The 18570-nt window shown below is 39.3% G+C and overlaps 1 protein-coding gene across 1 annotated transcript in view; it reads left to right on the top strand.

Moving 5' to 3' along the window:
- SGPL1 (sphingosine-1-phosphate lyase 1) overlaps positions 1-18212 on the top strand; it is a 416168-nt gene extending 397956 nt beyond the window's left edge. Inside the window, exon 14 of the mRNA XM_085607136.1 lies at positions 13120-18212. Within this exon, the coding sequence (XP_085463262.1) occupies positions 13120-13260 (141 nt within the window). The 3' untranslated portion in view covers positions 13261-18212. The remainder of the gene's footprint in view (positions 1-13119) is intronic.
- Positions 18213-18570: the final 358 nt, after the last annotated feature.

Raw genomic sequence — 18570 nt, 5'->3', positions numbered from 1 at the left:
ATTGCACACTTCAAAGTGCAAAACAATCCTTTTTTACAGCTATTCGTCATTTACCACCAACTTTTAGTTGGTGGTAAATAACGAATCCCCACAACCACACACTCCCCCTACATATCATTTCAGGATTCGGTATTTACCGAATCGGTAAAATTACCGAATCGGTAATTTTACCGATTAGGTAAATTACCGAATCCTGAAATGTGCCCCCTACATACCAAAAGCCTGAATACCGGTCGGTAACGGGATATTTACCGAAAATTGGCCGTTACCGACCGGTATTGGGCTTCCTACATATGGCCCCAAATGTCAGATGATTCATCTGAAGAAGTGTCTTTGCCGAGAACGCTCCATGCTTCTGAAGATGTTTCTCTTCAGATGGTTGAGTATCTTGGTTTCTAATTAAGGTTCCAGAGCATTGGGAACAACCACATCTTTTAAGTCGGCAGAGGTTTCTTGTTAAAATCTCTGGTCACAAGTTAAGGTTTATCTCCGGACTCTACGTTTTCCTGAAAGTAGCACACTTTTTGCCTTTTTCATTTGCTTTAAGTTATTTCTTTTGTCTTTCGCATTCTCTTTTTCCTGCGATTGAAAAATTGCCTGGCTTTCTCTTGTGGTAATGCGATTTATTTATTCGCTTTGAAGCATATTAATTTTCTGGCAACCAACATTTTTAGGTAGTCTGTTTCCAGCTCGGTAGTTAATTCTGTTAGCACAGTTGATGGTGTTCTACCTTGTCAGAGAGTTGGTCCCTCCTGACTACTTTACTGTCTCAACCCACCCAGATATGCATTAGCTATTTTAGGCGGGTTTCTGCATGTCTGCAATGAATGTCTGGGCTCATCCATGGTTGAGCCACAGCCTATACTGGGCTTGTGGCACCAATGGAATGGAAATTGATGTATAAAGCACAATCTTCCCCCTCTAGAGACATCTTGGCGCTATGAACCATTGACATGATGAATTCCAGCACAGAGGAACGTTTGACAGAATAAAATGTCTTAAAAACAAAGGTGGAAATCAATAGATTTTATATCCAACGGTAGAGCATTCCATAGTTTTTGGTCCCAGGAAAGAGACTGAGATTCCACTTGCCTTAGCCTTCCTTATGGATGGCAGTAAAAAAACAAGAGCTGAGTGTTACATCACAAATTTCTTTTGGGGGCTGTAACACTCAAAGCAAGATAACAGAAGAGACTTTTTTGAGGCTATAAAAGACTCTGTATAATGTACAGAGCTTTAAACTGCATTCTTTGTTTCACCAGCAGCCAATGTAGTTCAAGCACATGCTAGTGTGACTCGGTCAAATTTCTGTAACCTGCAGGCCCCTCTCATGGCCATATTTGAATTTGTTGCAGATGATTCAAGGGAGAGTCAGGTAGACCAAGAAAGAGAAGATTGCCACAATCCATCTTGGAGAGAACATAAGCTGAAATAACTTGAGCATGCAAGTGAGATGGCAAGAATAAAAAAATGCCTTAATCATTTTAATCTGAAAAAGCATGAAAGGGTAACAGGCTTAATCTGAAGAAAGGGGGTGGATAGACCCCAGGTGGTTTGGCCTTAATAGATGTAGGCGACAGATAGTTTTGCCACCTCTTGTGGTGGTTACCAACTACTAATATGTTTCAGCTTTGAGCTACAAAACATTAGTAGCCATCCACCACTAGATCAATAACATGCAAGTGTAAGATTTGCTATAGAACGAGATGCCCGATGAGCAACATGTATTATGAGCACCCTGCCATCGGTATAAGAAAATGCCATGCATCCAAACACCTGGATCCAGGAGATCAGAGGGTGTATGTAAATATTGCTGATGAAAGCGGGGAGCTCTGAGGGACCCCTCGAAGTAACTCCTTGTTCATGGGAACCTGTATGGAGAGAGAAACACTATCTCTGACACCCCTTAAGGAAGGTGTCAAACCTTTCCAACGTTTGGCTTTTATATACAACCTCATTGAGATGTTTTAAAAGTTAGTCATGTTCCACAGTTTCAAATTCCAAGAACTGATATAGTAAAAGGAGTGCATAAGTCTTCCAGATCCACCCAAGCTCTCAGCTCGTGCAGAGCCAAAGCGAGGGAGCTTCAGTACCTCTCCCTGGACGAATGCATCCAACTAATTGGTTTCTTCTAGACATCTAGTTAGTTGATTAAAAAATGACCTACTCAACAATATTGCTCAGGGACGGTGAGACGGTGATATGTATGTAGTTATACACTTTAGCATTGACTAGGTTGTCACTTTTTAAAAGAGTATTGATGATCCCTCTCTTTAGTTCGCCGGAAAAATAGGTGAAGTAGAAGGACCACCAATAATGATGATGATCTTTAGGATCTTGGATGAGAAGTGTAGGGCAAGCTCCGATTTCTTGTGATGAAGACTGTGACCATAAAAGATAAGGAAGATGGGCAGCAGGTGAACACTTTTTTGAGAACAAAGAGATTGTTAGCAGAGCAAGACACTTTAAGTATGGAATCGTTCAGGAAATCTCTTTGGCCAGAAATATTTCCATCTTTAGATATTGCTTATAGAGAGGCAAGCCTTTTCAGGCATATGTTGTGTGGCATTTTCATTCCAGCTATCTAGGATAAAGCTGACTATCCTTCAGTGCCTCCGAGTACTACTTGCTGGTTACTTTAGTTGAGGTGCTTATAAAGAGCTTTTGCAGGGCTTCTTTATCCGGGGCCTTAAAGACTGTCTCTTGGAACTAAGTTACTCCTTCACCTGCATCATTAGTGTAAGGAATCACCTGGTATGCGCTTCGCTTCAAATGGTGGGTAACACTACCTTTCATTGAACTTATTACCACTGTGATGCTTTGCTGGGCCTTTGTGCTATGTCATCTCAGACTTTACAACTCTATGTCCTGCACCCAATTAATTTACTCAAACTCCTGTTTCTATAAAGTAAATCTCTCCTTATTCATACCTCTGACCATGTAACTACTGTTCACATCACTCTCATTGCTACTGCTGTTATGGCATATATAAATGGCCAATCTTCTCTTGCATTGCTTGGAAATTCCGAGTTTCCTGATGTGTATTGCACCACATATACTCTGTATAACTGGAACTGGTTGATGAATGTTCTGATCCACCAATTGCTCAGTCTATTTCCTTAGTTCCACAATGGAACAAAAGTACTCCTCTTCAAAATGAATAGCCCTGGAATGGTGGACGTTAACCTAGGCAAGATGAGCTTTTGTGTAAAATTACTATTAGTTAATTGACCATACTAACTCTTCAAACATTCAAACAAGGGTTAACTGTACATTAAAGGTTACAGTTTTGATTTTATCTTCGATGTACAAAACCCATTAAGATCCCTGGTAATCTGGTCTGGCCATGTCTACTTTCAGAATTCTTCCCTAGAGTTCTTCTCCAAAAACCCCATGAAATGATTATTCGAAGTGCGAGCATGATTTGTTGCCCTTCAAAATATATTGGATTAACTCTACAATTCCTCTACTTCCCAGGGATCATCTAAGACCCATTTTCCACATCAGCTCTGGACAAACTTGCCCAGTCTCCTTGACATGGATGCATTTAGACCTATAGCCCCTCCCTGGCTCGGCATTCATTTACTGCTTTCAAAGTCATCACTTGATCAGCTGATCATCTTTGTAGATGTGTCTCTTCCAATAACTACTGGGCCCTCAAGGACTAAATCAGCGAGCTACATTGTGACCGTAAATATTCAACCTTAAGTTTTTCATGGTCAGTAACTGTGCAAATTACTTTGCTCCTTTTTTACTCATAGTATTCGATTTTCGGGCCTCCTTTCTTTTAGAAGTTTATTGGGATGTGATGTCTCAACAAAAGTCTTGCTTGGCCACCCTCCCTCCTTTTGCAAATGTAGATATTCTGCATTTAGCAAGGTAATCTTCTGTAAATTAATCTGGTTTCCAAAAGTCTGTAAGGGCGTGTGGCAATCCAGTTTTATGCAATTTTGGCGAATAATGAGATAATGGATAAATCACTCAGAATTTCACTCTGGTGCCTTTGTCATTGCTCTCATTTTACTCAATCTATTAGCAGCAATCTTCCTCATTGACCAAGTTTTATCCTAGAAAGGCTACAGGAGATCAGAGAGTCCTCTGGTGCCACCATGAACTATGTCATTGTTCAAAGTTAACCTTGCCAAACCTTAGGGTGAACCATCCTCTAATTTAGAGTGACTAATCATCTACCTTATTTGATTTGGTTAGCTCAATGAAAGATTGAAAAGGCAATTTTTTCACTGATATGGAAATGTATTCTTCTTTCCATACAGAGAAACTGCTCTCCAGCTAACTGCCCCCATTTTTGGAAGATAAGGTATATGAGCACTGACTGAGTACTCCGCTTTACAGTACTCCGTTACATCTCTAGAACCCACATTTGGTGACTGAAATTTGGTCTTCAGCCACCGGCATTTGGTGGATTTTCAGCAAGAGTCCCCTCAAACCTCCCCCCCCCCCGTAACAGTTATTTCTGCCAAAGTAGTCTCAACCTCCTTGGTGGAAAACCTCCCCCTGCCCTGGAAAATTAGTATAAATATGGCAGGTATTCTACCACTGCTTTCAGGGAGATAGTAAGTCCACCACAATGATAAATGAAAAGTGCAACATAAAGAATTCTAAATCCGCCTTTTTTGTACGAACTGAAAGTCAGGAGATGCCTCACTGCATGGACAAAAAACTGCCTTTGATTGCCAATGCTCAATTTTTTTTTAACCTCTCTGTTGGGGCTACGTTTTAGCCATTAATGTAGAGAGACGGAAGTCTTCATATTTTCTGCAGTACACCAAGTGGAGATTAGCCACGCTTTCAATGACATTTGCCATCATCTAATGGCAAAAACATTGCATCACAGGTCTGCTGATCCATGCACAGACTTGTATTTATTTTTTCTTTGTTTCTCAACTCTTCCTATGTCAACTTGTGTACATAACTGCAACTGGCCCATGTTGCTTTTGAGCAGGTTGTATACAATGATGGATATAAAACAGTGATAGACTTGAGGATGAAAAGTTAGTTGTTGTCCTACATTTGACAAGTGTCAGGACTTTGTAGTACTAGATGATGGGTTTGGAACATTCACCACTTGTGGACTTCTTACACCTCTTCATCCAATCGACTCTGATGTTCCCCCTTCTTCATAGAATCATCTTCTGCCATGTTTTACTTCTTGATGATGGGAAAAAAAAGAAAAAAAAAACAATAAAGTGATTTAAGCTATGCCAGTGCTTACTTATCTGTGTGGTGAGGGCATGAAAGTCCTGAAGAACACATCTCCACCCTCACCAGGCACCACCAGTATGTAGAAATGTAAGGTGATCAGAGATCTCCAGCGTTACACGTCTGCTAGATTAAACAGAATTTGGTCATCAACACTACTGCAGCTAGGGTCACACCTTTGCTGGATGTTGGTATGAACTGTTCAAGTATACTCCAAGGTCCAAAGTGCCCTTGGGCCTATGTGAGGAGGCAGGGGAGGTGCTATAAAAACCGCTGCGCTCTCCTGCAGCGTGGGCATTCCTTTTCTGGATGTTTGTTTGAACTCGTCAAGTGGACCCTGAGGTCCAGAGTGCTCCTGAGCCTGTAAGGAGGCAGTGGAGGCGCTATAAAAACCACTGCTCTTGCCCGCAGTGCGGGATGTGCTTTTGCTGGATGTTGGTTTGAACTCTTTAAGTTAACTCCTAGGTCCAGAGTGCTCGAGGACCTGTTTGAGGAGGTGCTATAAAAACTACTGCACTCTTAACGCAGCGCGGGATGCGTTCAAGACCGGGCAAAGACTGGCTTGTTCAAGGCAGGGCTGGGACACCCCTCCGATACTCTGCCCTGAATATTAATGATCAGATATATTATCCTGGGTAAAAGGAAAACTACTCAGAGGGTAATCGGTAAGGATACTTCAAATTCAACTACCTTTCTGGTCCCAGGGGCTTAATTAATAGTGAAATAGTAAATGTTAGAAAAAAAGGCTCATGCCTACCCAACAAGTGGTAAATGAGACCTTAACAAAACCCCATCTTAAGATTTAGCTGGGTTTGCAAAGGTTTCGGCAGGTGCCTGTTAACTACCAACAACTCTTTTTTAAATGCTTTTCTAAGCACCATCTCTGTTCTTGTATTGTGTACACTTATGTAATGATATATGCGTGCATCATTGGTAAAAGTAAGCCTTAGCTATCTTCAGGTGGTATAATGGACAACCGTGTCACGAACAAGCCCAGTGTTGACTTTTTTCCAAAAGACAAGAGTGAAAATAAAAGCATACTATGAGGAAGAGATTTAACATCAGTCTATATCAACTGCCCATCACTGCATGCATGTATAAACAAGTTGCCAAAGCAGCTAACACCTTAAAAATTAGGTATGATGTTTCTTGGTCAATCTTAAAAATCACTTGAACTGATCAATAAAATGTATAAACGGTAACGTAGAAACAGCAAAATAGTTAGATTTTCTGTAGACAAGAAGAACAATTGCTTTTTGAAGATCAAGTGTAAGATTTCCAGAATCGGGTAGGGGATCCTACCAACACCACTCATACAAAGCCAGGGGTGTGGAATTCCTTTTTCCCTGGAACCAGGACATATTGTTTCGGGTCAAAGACAAGCTTTTGTTTATCTTGTCCACTGTACAAGTAGGCTCAACCCTTTGAAGCACAATCACTTTGGCTATTACTTTACGTTACCAAAGTCTGGATCTGTGGAAGGGGATTGTGTACCACAAGGGTAAGATTGGTATCCATATCCATAACTTGTTCAGGCTGGTATATAGGATTCATTAATGCAAAGGCATTCATTATTAGGGTGAGCACTCTAAGGAAATGCAGGGAGCTGTGATCTCAGTATGCATTACTGACAGTGGTGCCACCCCCACTACAAAAAAGGAGAACCATGGACTTATAGAATTCTACCTTGAAGAAGGAGATTTTGCTCATCTTCCTTACATGAGTAATATTCAAAATACAGGGAGGCCAATAGAATAAAGTGTATGTTTTTTCAATGTACCTCCTGGTAATGAAAATCCAGTGGCTGGAGGGTGAGGATGCTCCAAGATATCTCCCTTCTGCACCAACTGACATTCTTGTACTCTAGAGACCACATTCTCATTTCATAGAGATATCATTTGTCCTCAAATTATCACCAATGATATTTACAAAGTGTACAGTATTGGTGGTGCCATGCCTCCACCCACCACCACCTAGAAAAAATGTACTGCATTCATTTCTTGACAGAATACGATAGATTACACTAGAGGATGATCAATGTGTAATTGCAAATGAAAATGTGTAAGAAATTGCTAGAATGAGGTACCCCATAACCATATTAATTGAATATTTAAAACAAAAATTATTTCGAAAAAGCCAGACTTAAAAAAAAAACGAAAAATCAACAGGGATTACAGTGTTTGCAATGAAATATCACTTAATAAAGTATATCATCAATAAACAGTGGTACATTGTACAAACCAACATGAAAATTGCACATTTGCTTTTTGGGTACTGACAGTGATGTAAAAAACAATGAAAATGGAAGTGCAAGTTACTTCAAAAGGCCAAAATAAAAATCTCAATGCAAAAACGTTGGTATAAAAACTCTATGAAGGTACTTTTCTGTGCTCAATTTACTATGATCAAATGGAATATATCAATAACAACCAAATAAGCCCATTCAATTTAAGGTAATTTACATCTATAACATCCCATTGTATCTGTTCCACTAACTTCCTCTCTGCCCTTTTCTACATAGAAAATGATGAATAAAGTTAAGATAATGAAGACAGAATGCAAGAGTAAATATTCAGACAAAAAAACAATAAATCTCCACTGACTTTACATTCTATAGAATGAAGACTCTGCATATGTCAAATGCATTTAAAAATATTAGATGTGTTTAAGAAATTCAAACATGGTAGAAATGCAACTCAAATATCATTCCAAAAGGTAGGCATGCTAGATTGAGAAATTGGAACTGCATTTCCCCAAAGTGACATTTAAAGATTGTACTAGTCAAACTTTCTGAGGGCTGCCAGGGAAAAAGCAGAAAGAGGATAAATTCATAAAAGAATGGCATAATGCCCACTTGAGTTTAAATGGTTGCTGCATGACACAGTGCCAACTTATACCTTATACCAGCAATCTTAGAGACTGATTATGTTGGGATGAGGGTTGGATTCAATATATTCTGCCGCAAGGCAGACTGATAATATTTTTGTGTATGGATTTGATTGTAACGTTGCTTTCTTGTTCAAATCTCGAGAGCGTTTACACTGAGCTTCTGGTTTCACATAGAGACACTAAGATGTTGATCCAACTGCCCATCCAATCTTGTTTGATTGTCAGCCACAAATCTTTTCGTAATGCCCTTAAGACCTACTTGTTCTGTTAAGATTATTTTCCTTGAGTACCTTTTGTTTGTGTATTGCGGCAGTTCTATCTGCAGGATGCTAATCGGCGAGTGATTAGTTTTTAAATGCCTACTCGAGAGCTCTAAATGAAATTCTTTTCATGAAACACAGTAAACATGAGGTACAAGTAGAATACGTTTGAAAAGAGAAAAAATAGTGTTTTATTTGAAACTGGATTTAAAAAGAAACACAACATTACATTGGAAGGCATTGTTGCCATTGTTTCTGTGCTTTTTGAACAGGCTGCAAATGTCACAAACTTGCTTTATTGATGGAATTAAACTCGAATTGCTCAAGGAAGCACAACAAGTTTGGAAACCTCTACTGAAATGTAAGACATTTTGAACTATTGAGTATGGGCAACTTACAAAAGTGTCTGAGACCCACCTGTATGCTCATCTTATCTTAATGCATCTCCTCGCTTCTCTCTGTGAGTGACAGTCATCAGCAGAACATTAGCTGCAGATGGTCATTACTTTTCTTCAACTCTGAGAACGATCTCTTGGATCACATATCCAGCCTTTGACATTTTCTTTCTCAATGAAGGGTTGTAATTTGATCAGGAGATCCCTTGTGGGTTCAGTTTAGATTCTGTCCTCAAAAGTGAAATCATCATGGTTGGTGAGAATACAGGTTGCATTTAGATCTTTAGAGAGGGTCAGCAAAGAGGAAACTGATGGTATGGCTGTACTTGTTTCTCTCTTGTTTCACCAGTAGGGTCTTAGCCATTTCAGTTACTGTCTGGCTTCTTTCCATGAGAGCGCCACGTTGCAAAATATGTTAGTCATTATACTTTAGCGAGCTTACTACATTCTTCAGGTCTTCATCGACCCCCAGAGAAGCCTTATGACTGAAATCTTCAAATAGCCCTAACCATCTACCCATCTCTGACATTGTATTTGAGATCTTTTGTTGTTGTCTTAATTCTCTGCCTGTTAGTATCCTACAGTTCATTTTCAAAGGTGGCAAACTTTGGAGTTGGGTTGTATAGCTCTTTTAATTACAACCATGGTGGCCACTCTCATTTTTGGGTGGTTCAAGCCTAATAATGAATGGGTGGATTATTTGGTGCTTCCTATTCTTGAATGGCACGGACATGTGCCTCATACCTACCCTAGTTAGACATGAACATGCACAACGTCTTGGCTCCACACCCTCTTGCATATTTACAGCAATGTATAGCATGTTCAGCATGAGTCACTCCTCCTCCCCTTACCAACACTGGGGGATTGATTTAGGTCTGCAAATAGCACCATCTATGGGTTGCCTAGGCTTTCATGGATCTAGTGTAATATCCTGCCAGAATCTGTAGCAAAAACACTAATTGTGCAGATAACATATAGGTATCAATTTTACATTCAGTTCAGCCGCTGTACTTTAGAGTGTTCTTTTTGCATTGTTGGCCATTACACTTTATTCACAGTTAGTGTTTGGTTTTCTTAACATACTTTGATCTATTTTCTCCAAATTTAGAGTTTGACATTGTGACTGTAGACTGTATTTCATTTGTGATCAATTGCATGTTCTAGATCATGAGATAGCCATTAATACTATGGCATAGTTAATACTAGAACTACCAGATCTCTGAAATATAATTAGCTTTTGTGCCTTGCTTAGAATGTAAGGCAAGATCCGGGCCCTCAGGATTAGTCTTCCATTGTCATCACCGGGGGCCGCATTATACACGTTGGTGCATTTTCCTTCATTGCGCTGGGCACACCCTTAAAAAGATGTCCGTAACCCAATAAAGGAAAATGTGCTGTATTATGATGAATGCGCTGTCCTCTGGGCAGCTGCAAACTGGGCTGCCCCAGGGGTAGCGCATTCATGTGAAAAACAGAGCGGCCGCTTTTATGCCGCTCCGTGTTTTCACAGTGCAGGTGGCAAACCCGTCTGCACTTTGAAGGGGATTAGAGGTCCCCTTACAGGCGAGTGCAGCCAGTGACTGCACCCACCTGCAAGTGGATGTCCGGGGGGGTCCATAGGACCCCCTTTCCTCTCTCCAGAGGCTGCTGTCAGTGGGCGCACTAATAGTGCGCCTCCTGAGAGCTTCTTTGCTTCTGCACCCCACCTGTAATACGGCTCGGGCGCAGAGGCAAAGGGATTCCCTCATTTGTATGGGACACGCCCCAATGCAAATGATGGAACGCCCCTGAAGATAGTGCTGGTGCTTTATGTGCACCAGCACTATCGGTATTACTGAAGGGGATGCACAAGCGTCTGCGGTCTCTTCTGTAACACCAAAGTGCCCGGGGGACTTGCAAAGTGGGCGTAAACGCATGTTGCGCCTCTGAGGCACTTTGTGTAATACGGCCCCAAAACTACAGTGCCAACCTGGGCAATCACTGAGGTAGTGCTGTCAGATCACCTAATCCACAAGTGAGGGGCTGTGGCAGCCTGTTTGGGCTCTCTAAAAGAACATGCACATTACCCTGTGCTCCTTTTTATGGAGTACCCTACAACACCACCAACAGTCTGGATCTGCTCACCTCAAAAGTCTATTTCTCTAGCAGAGCTTTTAAGCATAGGTTTGGCTCAGTGCTAGCCACACAGAGCTAGAGAGTGAAATTGTTTTCAAATTCAAGGTGATGGAACATGAAACGCCTGTCATCCTGAAGTATTGAGGTGGTTTTATGTGTGATCAGCAAACACTATACTTCGGTTACATTTATAATTATATCAGCACTTTAATGTAGGATTAGATCTTCTGTCGAAGAGGGGTCACTTTTTAACTTTGGCCATTGCTTCACTCTACAGAGTGAAAATCTTTGAACCCATCTTTGGATGGGGCGCACAAGATTAGGGGACTAGCGACTTTGGCAATTTCCTCTACAATTCTCATTACAGATTAATCGTGTTTACTTTCATATTTTTTGACTTGTGGCATTCGGGGGCATAGTTGTCCTTCCTAGTTGGCTCATTTAAAAAAAAAAGCTGCTTATGCTGTGCTCCATTTCAAAGGTTGCAAGAGCATAAGTTTTCGGGGTTTATGTAGTTTGGCATATGGGATATCCTGTAAATACATGACGGATATCCTGTCTGCTCTATTACAAGTGCTATATGCCGTCATTGGAAATACACTCGAATTACAGCAGTAGGCTCATCCACCTCATTAGTTCACCCACCAGACTGTAAATAAGGTGCTTAGTTCCCATGCACAGTACGAACGAGATTCTCATTCTCTTTCTAGGTCCATGTCACAAAGGAGTAAATCATATGCACAGGGATGCCTAACCACATTTCTGTGCAGCGTGTGTCCCTATGCCCCCTTGTGTTTTGAGAGTCCTGTGGCTAGTCCATGAGGAGGCATGGGATGAGCATTGCTTTCCTGTAATTTATCATGAGTATCTTTGCTATATTCTTTAGCAATAGCTTGCTCCCGCTGTTGGCAAAAGGACGAGTATTGAAATTGTGGTTGAGCTCTTCTCAAGCCTGTCACAAAGAACTACCAGTGCACTTCCTTCTTGGTTACTGCAGCAGCTTAGTGACGATACTAAATCCCTGAGTGATATAAATATGTATTATAATGTAGTTAATGTGTTAGTTTTTTAATTCTGTTTGCAGGTAAATGCTAATCATGATCTCTTTTGAGAAGCAATGTGAAATTATTTTTTAAATCGATATTTCTGTTTGAAGTACGGTTTGGGGGTTTTGTGCATCAGTCGTTCTATTTAGTGTTTAATGGTCTCACCATAAAGTAGGATTAGGATTACAGGTAAATAACTTTTCATTGTCTACGCCTTACATTGTGATGCCTATTGCTAGTGAGGCAGTCTGCTGATCCAGCCAACTCTGAATAACGTCTGACCTCAAGATAGTCACCCTTACTTTCTGGGCATTTATTAACAAGGCACCCTCTGTTCTAAGACCTCGCATCATATGTGTCCCATGCATTGTTCATGCCAAAAACTGTGCTTGCAGACGGCTGCGCAAGCTGCAGTGTCTTCAAGCAATTAGATATAAGAACATCTTACAGTGGCTACATGCAGCAGTTGCAGCCCCCCCCCCCCCCCCCCTTCAAGGCCAAGATCCACAGAATCCTCTGAAATGGCATTCCTGGTCTCTCTGGAATGTCCTGCCACTCTACAGTACTCAGTATGGTGGACCTGTCACTCCATTGGTGCACCAAATTTATACCTGCAAGTGAATTCCCTTACCCAGCTTTTTCAGGTTGCCAATGCTTGCATCACAGAGTGTATTATTTGTCTTGATCATCAGAAATCTTCCGAAAAGGGGGAATAATTTGCTGATGGAGTGGGTTAATAGGTGGCAATAGTAGTCGTCATGCAGGATCTGAGGCGAATGCAGCTCTCTTGCTGAGTTGTGAGCTACGTCCCCACATAAACATTTTAAATACATATTGAATAGGAAATTATGTAGCCAGGGGAATGTAAGGTTAGCATTTTAGTTAGAGCAGGTTCGCATATTTCAAGATATGCATTTTTATTTTTTGCTTTAGAGTGTGGTCAAAATATAACGAGAATTGAAAAGTAATAAAAACAACACACTACGGTTAATCGCATCAAGGTCTACCTCTGCTCTTGGGAGCAGGTAAATGGTTAAATGTTACAGCAGCTTCACCTCTTTGCTACTGGATAACAACTGTGTACTCTGTGCATGATTTCCATACAGGCAGGCATGGTTTAGACCAAGTGTTTGATACAATAGTGTCATGGTTATGTTTTGGTCTAACAATTTGCTTTTGTTTCTTTCAACCCAGGGTGCTATCTATGGTATGGCACAGGCCATTCCTGACCGGTCAATGGTGTCCGAGATTTCCTGTGCTTTTCTGGACTGCTTATATACCACTGAAGATGGTTCCGGTGACAAGCATATGAACGGCTCCCCCAAACACCACTGAAGCTGCCCGAACATGCAGTGCCTTACTGTAACAGCTCTGGCATGTTTTCTTCATCAGGTCTCTGTTGAAAAGGCTGAAGGGAGGACATCCGGAGCTGCTTTTTGTCCTGTGGTTAATAATGCAGAATTCTGATATTTTAGAGCAACCTGAACTTCCGATTTATCCTTTTTCATCTCCGCTCAAAAATAACCACTCCCACCAGGACCACGCTGCTCCCTCTTGCACTATTTAAGCCTTTAAATCATTATCTAGCCAGTTCAGATCAGCAATAAACGACAACTGTGTTTTTATTTGTCAAATGTACAGGTGAAGCCTTCATATCATGCCATTTCCTAAAATAATGAATTGTCCACAAAGCTAGTATGTCCGATAATTTAATATTACTGTCTTGTTATCTTACTGACAGGTTCTTCACGTACTGTATATTCCTGATGATTGGTCCATAGAAATGTATTTTTGAATGCTTGTAACCTGGGAAACCTGGCCCAGAATCTAATTGCCTTCTACGAACTGGAAAAAAAACATACTTCATTCTTGAGAGAGAGGCTAAATCTGCCCTTTAGTTTCTGTTTCTGGTATGTAATTGCTTCCAGGGGGAAAAAAAAACGAGGCACTGATCCCCAGTTTTTTAATTATTTAAAGTTTAGTAATCTGTCTCTAAAAGACTCATTTAAAACAGTGAAATTTCCTCGCAGTTTGCTTTTCACTTTGTTTTTGAATCACATGCTACGTGTGTGTGTTTTTTAGTTAGTTTCTGAAAAGTATTTAGATTTAGGCATAATATTAAATGCGCTTTGGGCTTGCCTGGAATATTGTGCTCTCTAATCGGGTAGACTGGCTTCAAATGACCACCGTAATATGACAGTACCCTGTGACATCACTATTCATAACAAAAACTAGTCTTTCTATGGATGTGCATATTGTTCTGTGGAAATATTTTAAACGATTTGAAACAAGCCTCGTGTTTACTAAAGAAAGATAATTGTAAATCAAAGCAGACAACTAGGGAATTGATATTTAAAAGCAAAATGCGGAAAGTAAAATTTGACTGTTAAAAATGTATTTGCCAGTGATAGTAATTTTGTTGGCGTCATAATGTTTGCTTTTAAATAAGTTGAAGAATCTCCTTGTATGTAGTATGGTACTTAACCTTAACAGAATCTACCTCTACTGAGTTTTTTATTTTTGGTACCTATTTGTGCTGAGGTTTGACAACATGGCAGTAAAATAACCTTGTTCTCAAGAAACTCATTTTCAGCCATTGGCTAGGAAGAGTGTTGGCGGGAATAGCATTATACTGCCCAGTCAGTCTGAAATTGATTAGTTAGAAATATCCATGAGCACAATGTGAGATCCTTATTACTCTAATTTAAGGGCTATCTGACATCTGTAGAACAGTTTGCACAGCAAATGAAAATGAGGTCATACTAGGAAATAAAAAGTAATATGGCCAAATTGTTCAAATGTTGGTAAATCTGTTTAGAAAACTGTGCTTTATTCAATATTTCTGATAATTAAAAAAATACAGTGTCTAGATTCATACAAATAAATTGATTAGAACACTGTTAAGTAAGTTATCAACTAATGAAACTTCGATGTGTGCCTTGAAAATATTACAATTATTAAGACTTCCTTATGGGCCCAGTCTAAATGAGGGATACGGTTTAAAGCCCACTCAAGTAACAGCATAAAAATTCATTTAAGAATCATGGTTTTTGTAATTTGTTCATTTCAAACAGGCCCTGCCTTTAAACACAAAAGGTTCTGCATTCATAGCTGTAACTGTGTTTTCATGACGTAGGGCCACATTGACATTGCCTGGGTTTTTACTGCAGTTTTTGATTTGGTGCCCAGGAAAAGTGTGCTGAAAACCAATTCAGATCGGAATATCTAGTAACTTAGGGTATGTGTAATAAACAGAGGCTTGACATAAGTACAGTGAGTATTCCTTATTATAGCAATTGCGTTCTTTCCAAAAAGTTTAACTAGCTGTCCAGTTGAAGAGTGTCCTTCTTGACTCTTCAGTTAAGTTTGTTTTGCAGGTATTCGAACCTCACAAGAACTCTGTTGGTGTGGTCTGTTTTTGACCTGTAACTTGCCGGTTAAAATCCTTGCAACACATCCCTAGGCTGTAACACCGGTTTTTGGCGGTACTTATAAATGACTCATACTGTGATAGCAAGTTTTAAACTAACCACCAAAACTAATCTTTACACAATCTTCCCAGTATTACCATGAGATGAATATTAGAAAATAGTCTGCAATCATGAAATTAGGTTAAAAGTAGTTGATTTATCATACCTATTGTGTATGAAAAGTGTAATATTCCCCTTTGACGAAGCAGCAGTTCTTGTAAAAAAATGTTTTAAATATTTTACATTTTTGATATATAGCTGCAAAGGTATACATAGACTTAATGTTGGTTCGCCTAGAGAGGTGTACACTTCGTCATTGCTGTAGGAGTTTTGTCTCGTTTCGTGTGGTCAACATGCCAAAAGCCTTAATTTTATACCAAATGCTTTGAAGTTTGGTGCAGCCTCGAATGTGCTTTTTAGCCAGAAAGGTGTACATAATATTTTTGCATGGTGTAAAGTTGTATGTGGTATGAATGGACCTTTGCTGAAAGTGATGGTTTACAGTGTATATCTGTCTGTGACCTTCAGGGCAACCATTTGTAATTGTCCCATGATGGATCACTTTTCAGAAATAAATCTTTCACCCGTTTCTAAGAGTTGCTGAAATATTTAAATGTACCACATCTTTGCATTTTTGTGAGGGGTTGACATCTGTATAACAATTAAAGAAAAAACATGCTCTGATGGTCCTAATACAAGACCACCGTTTACCACTTGCAGCATATGGTTAATGCACTTTGACTTTCATGTTTTATTTGCAGTATATGAAATTGTGTTTTGTTCACAATGCTTTCCGCAGAGAATTCGTTATTCATTTTCATTAGCATAATACAGTAAGGGTTAAAACCCTATGTGCACTGTATTGGTACAGTCACTCTGACGCAACGTCACAGACATTTTTATCAACTTTAGTAGCATTTCTCATTTGTATTGGTAGCTTTGTTACACCGTGTAGGTTACTTCATCCAACCCAAGTGCCTCCAACTAGCCAGGAAAGCTTGGCAATGACCAACTAACTTCCCTCAGTGAATCAGTGCAAGGTAAAACACAGTTCAGCACAATGACTTAGTAAAGTGTAGTATATTCTACTTCACCCTATATGTCTGCTTAGTGTCTCTTAATGCTCAAGCTGTAAGCAGGAAGCTGTGCCGAATGGAGCATCTGGTACTCCATCCACCTTGAGATATTGTTCATCATGGAAGGATTATGTTTTTGGAGGATGCAGCTGCAAGTTGATATTGCCTTTTTTGCAAATTATGCTTGATAATTGGGAATATTAATGCTTTAAAAAAACCTGCATTTTAATTTAGTTTCATTTTGTCATTGCCCCACTTAGTTCTTTTTACAATGAGCACACTATGGGAGGCAATTTTGTAGCACAACTTGTAGGTTCTCGCCACTGCTTTCCAAAATAATTTTTACCATGGATTGAAATGTTAAAAAAATAGGATAAGGGCCACCCTGCTCCCACTTCACAGAATGATGCATTTGTAAGGGTTTTTACCATCTGTTTAGTTTTCAACACAGCATCAGTAACTAAACAATAAGGTTTTTACTGAAAATTTAAGTTTGATGTCCATTAGTCTGGGTTTATTTTACTGTATGCGTTCTTAGATTCCAATATTTAAAATTTGAATGCAACTCAGACTTAGTCAATATATGGAACTACACAAAGCCTTCTTGCCTTTCTTTGTTTACCAAAGCGTCACCCCTTTCATCTGCCATCAGCGTCTGCCCTTTTTATATACCTCTATAAAAACTAAATGTGCCCATGCAGCTAAGGATACGTTAGATAATTAATGTATCTATTTGGATGTGATTGATGTATTGTATTTTTGATGCTGCATTGAAGTTCTTCTTCACACAAAATAAAGAATCTATGTAAGGTGTGTGTCGGAATTAGAGGTGGGGAGGAACAGATCTCTCCAGTGGGATACAAGATAATGTCAGTGTTTATTCGCCAATCATGCACTATGCAACATCCATGTTTTAAAAAAAAAAAAATTATGAGGTGATTTTCTTTTTAAGACAATTTATTTTCAAGCATGCCATCACTTAATCAGTTACACGCTGTAAATGGCAATATTCATAATTGCCCCATACCAATTATTATATTTGCCCCATTTATTTGATGTCTATAGAACTCTGGCCTTGCACCTTTTTGAATTTAATGGTTATGTAAATTTGTATTCTCTCCTGAATGGGACTTTCTTTTATAGATAGTGATGCATTTTTAAAATTCTTTTACATCTCTTAACATTGCGACGAAATGTCAAATTAGTATGCAACAGTCTTGTGTTTTTATTTAATTGAATGCTGTTGAATAACAAGCAAAATGGGCTCATTACAACTATATTCAAGCACAAGATGGCTTCTTATTAACGTATTTGTTAAAGTAAAGTTTACAAAAATAAAAATATCAGCATAACTACCGCACCTCTGCTGCCCTTAGCAAGTTCTTTCCATCACCTCAAGTTCAAAGAGAGAGCCACCCTTCATGTGCAACGTCACTCTGTTGTTTTATTAAATTAATCCAGGCTTACTTTGAACATTTATGTCCAATTTATTCACCAGAACTATACAATTTTTTAAAATTCAAAATGATGTCTAAAACTAGGGAATACCACTCTTCATTTGTTAACTTTATCCTAATTAGTTATTCTTAATTGTATACTTTCTTTTTAATTCAGTTTGCATACTTTAATGTATTATCTTTGGGAAAGAACACCGCTTCTGAGGGGAAGAAAAATGTGGCAGTTTGATTTTGTTGAAAGTGCTGTTGAGAAAATAAATTTTAAACTTCTAAGTTTAATAAAATTGTGTTTGAGCTTTATTTTGATGGTTTAGAAGGTGTTAACTCGTTCTTTCAATACAAACTGTTTCTTTTTTAACAGTATTACTTCTGAGAGTGAAATTATCGAAGCCGTTGTATTTTACACTCGTTGGACTCATTACCAAACCTATATTAACCAATGAAGAGACCATGAATTTAATTTGTAACCAAAGGATGCACTAAATTACACTGTAACTTTCATTTTACCACCTCCATTCCTTGTTCCTTAATTGAGCTGTGCATGGTTAGCTCTTAAAACACAATTTTATGGCCTGGCTTGACAGTGATGCTGTCGCCAGAAAACTATGTGAGAATCACACGGGAAGGGGCTTTGGCTCCACC

This window comes from Triturus cristatus, chromosome 1_2, assembly GCF_964204655.1.
Source record: "Triturus cristatus chromosome 1_2, aTriCri1.1, whole genome shotgun sequence".
Lineage (NCBI taxonomy): Eukaryota > Metazoa > Chordata > Amphibia > Caudata > Salamandridae > Triturus > Triturus cristatus.
This window is presented reverse-complemented; position numbering and strand designations above follow the sequence as displayed.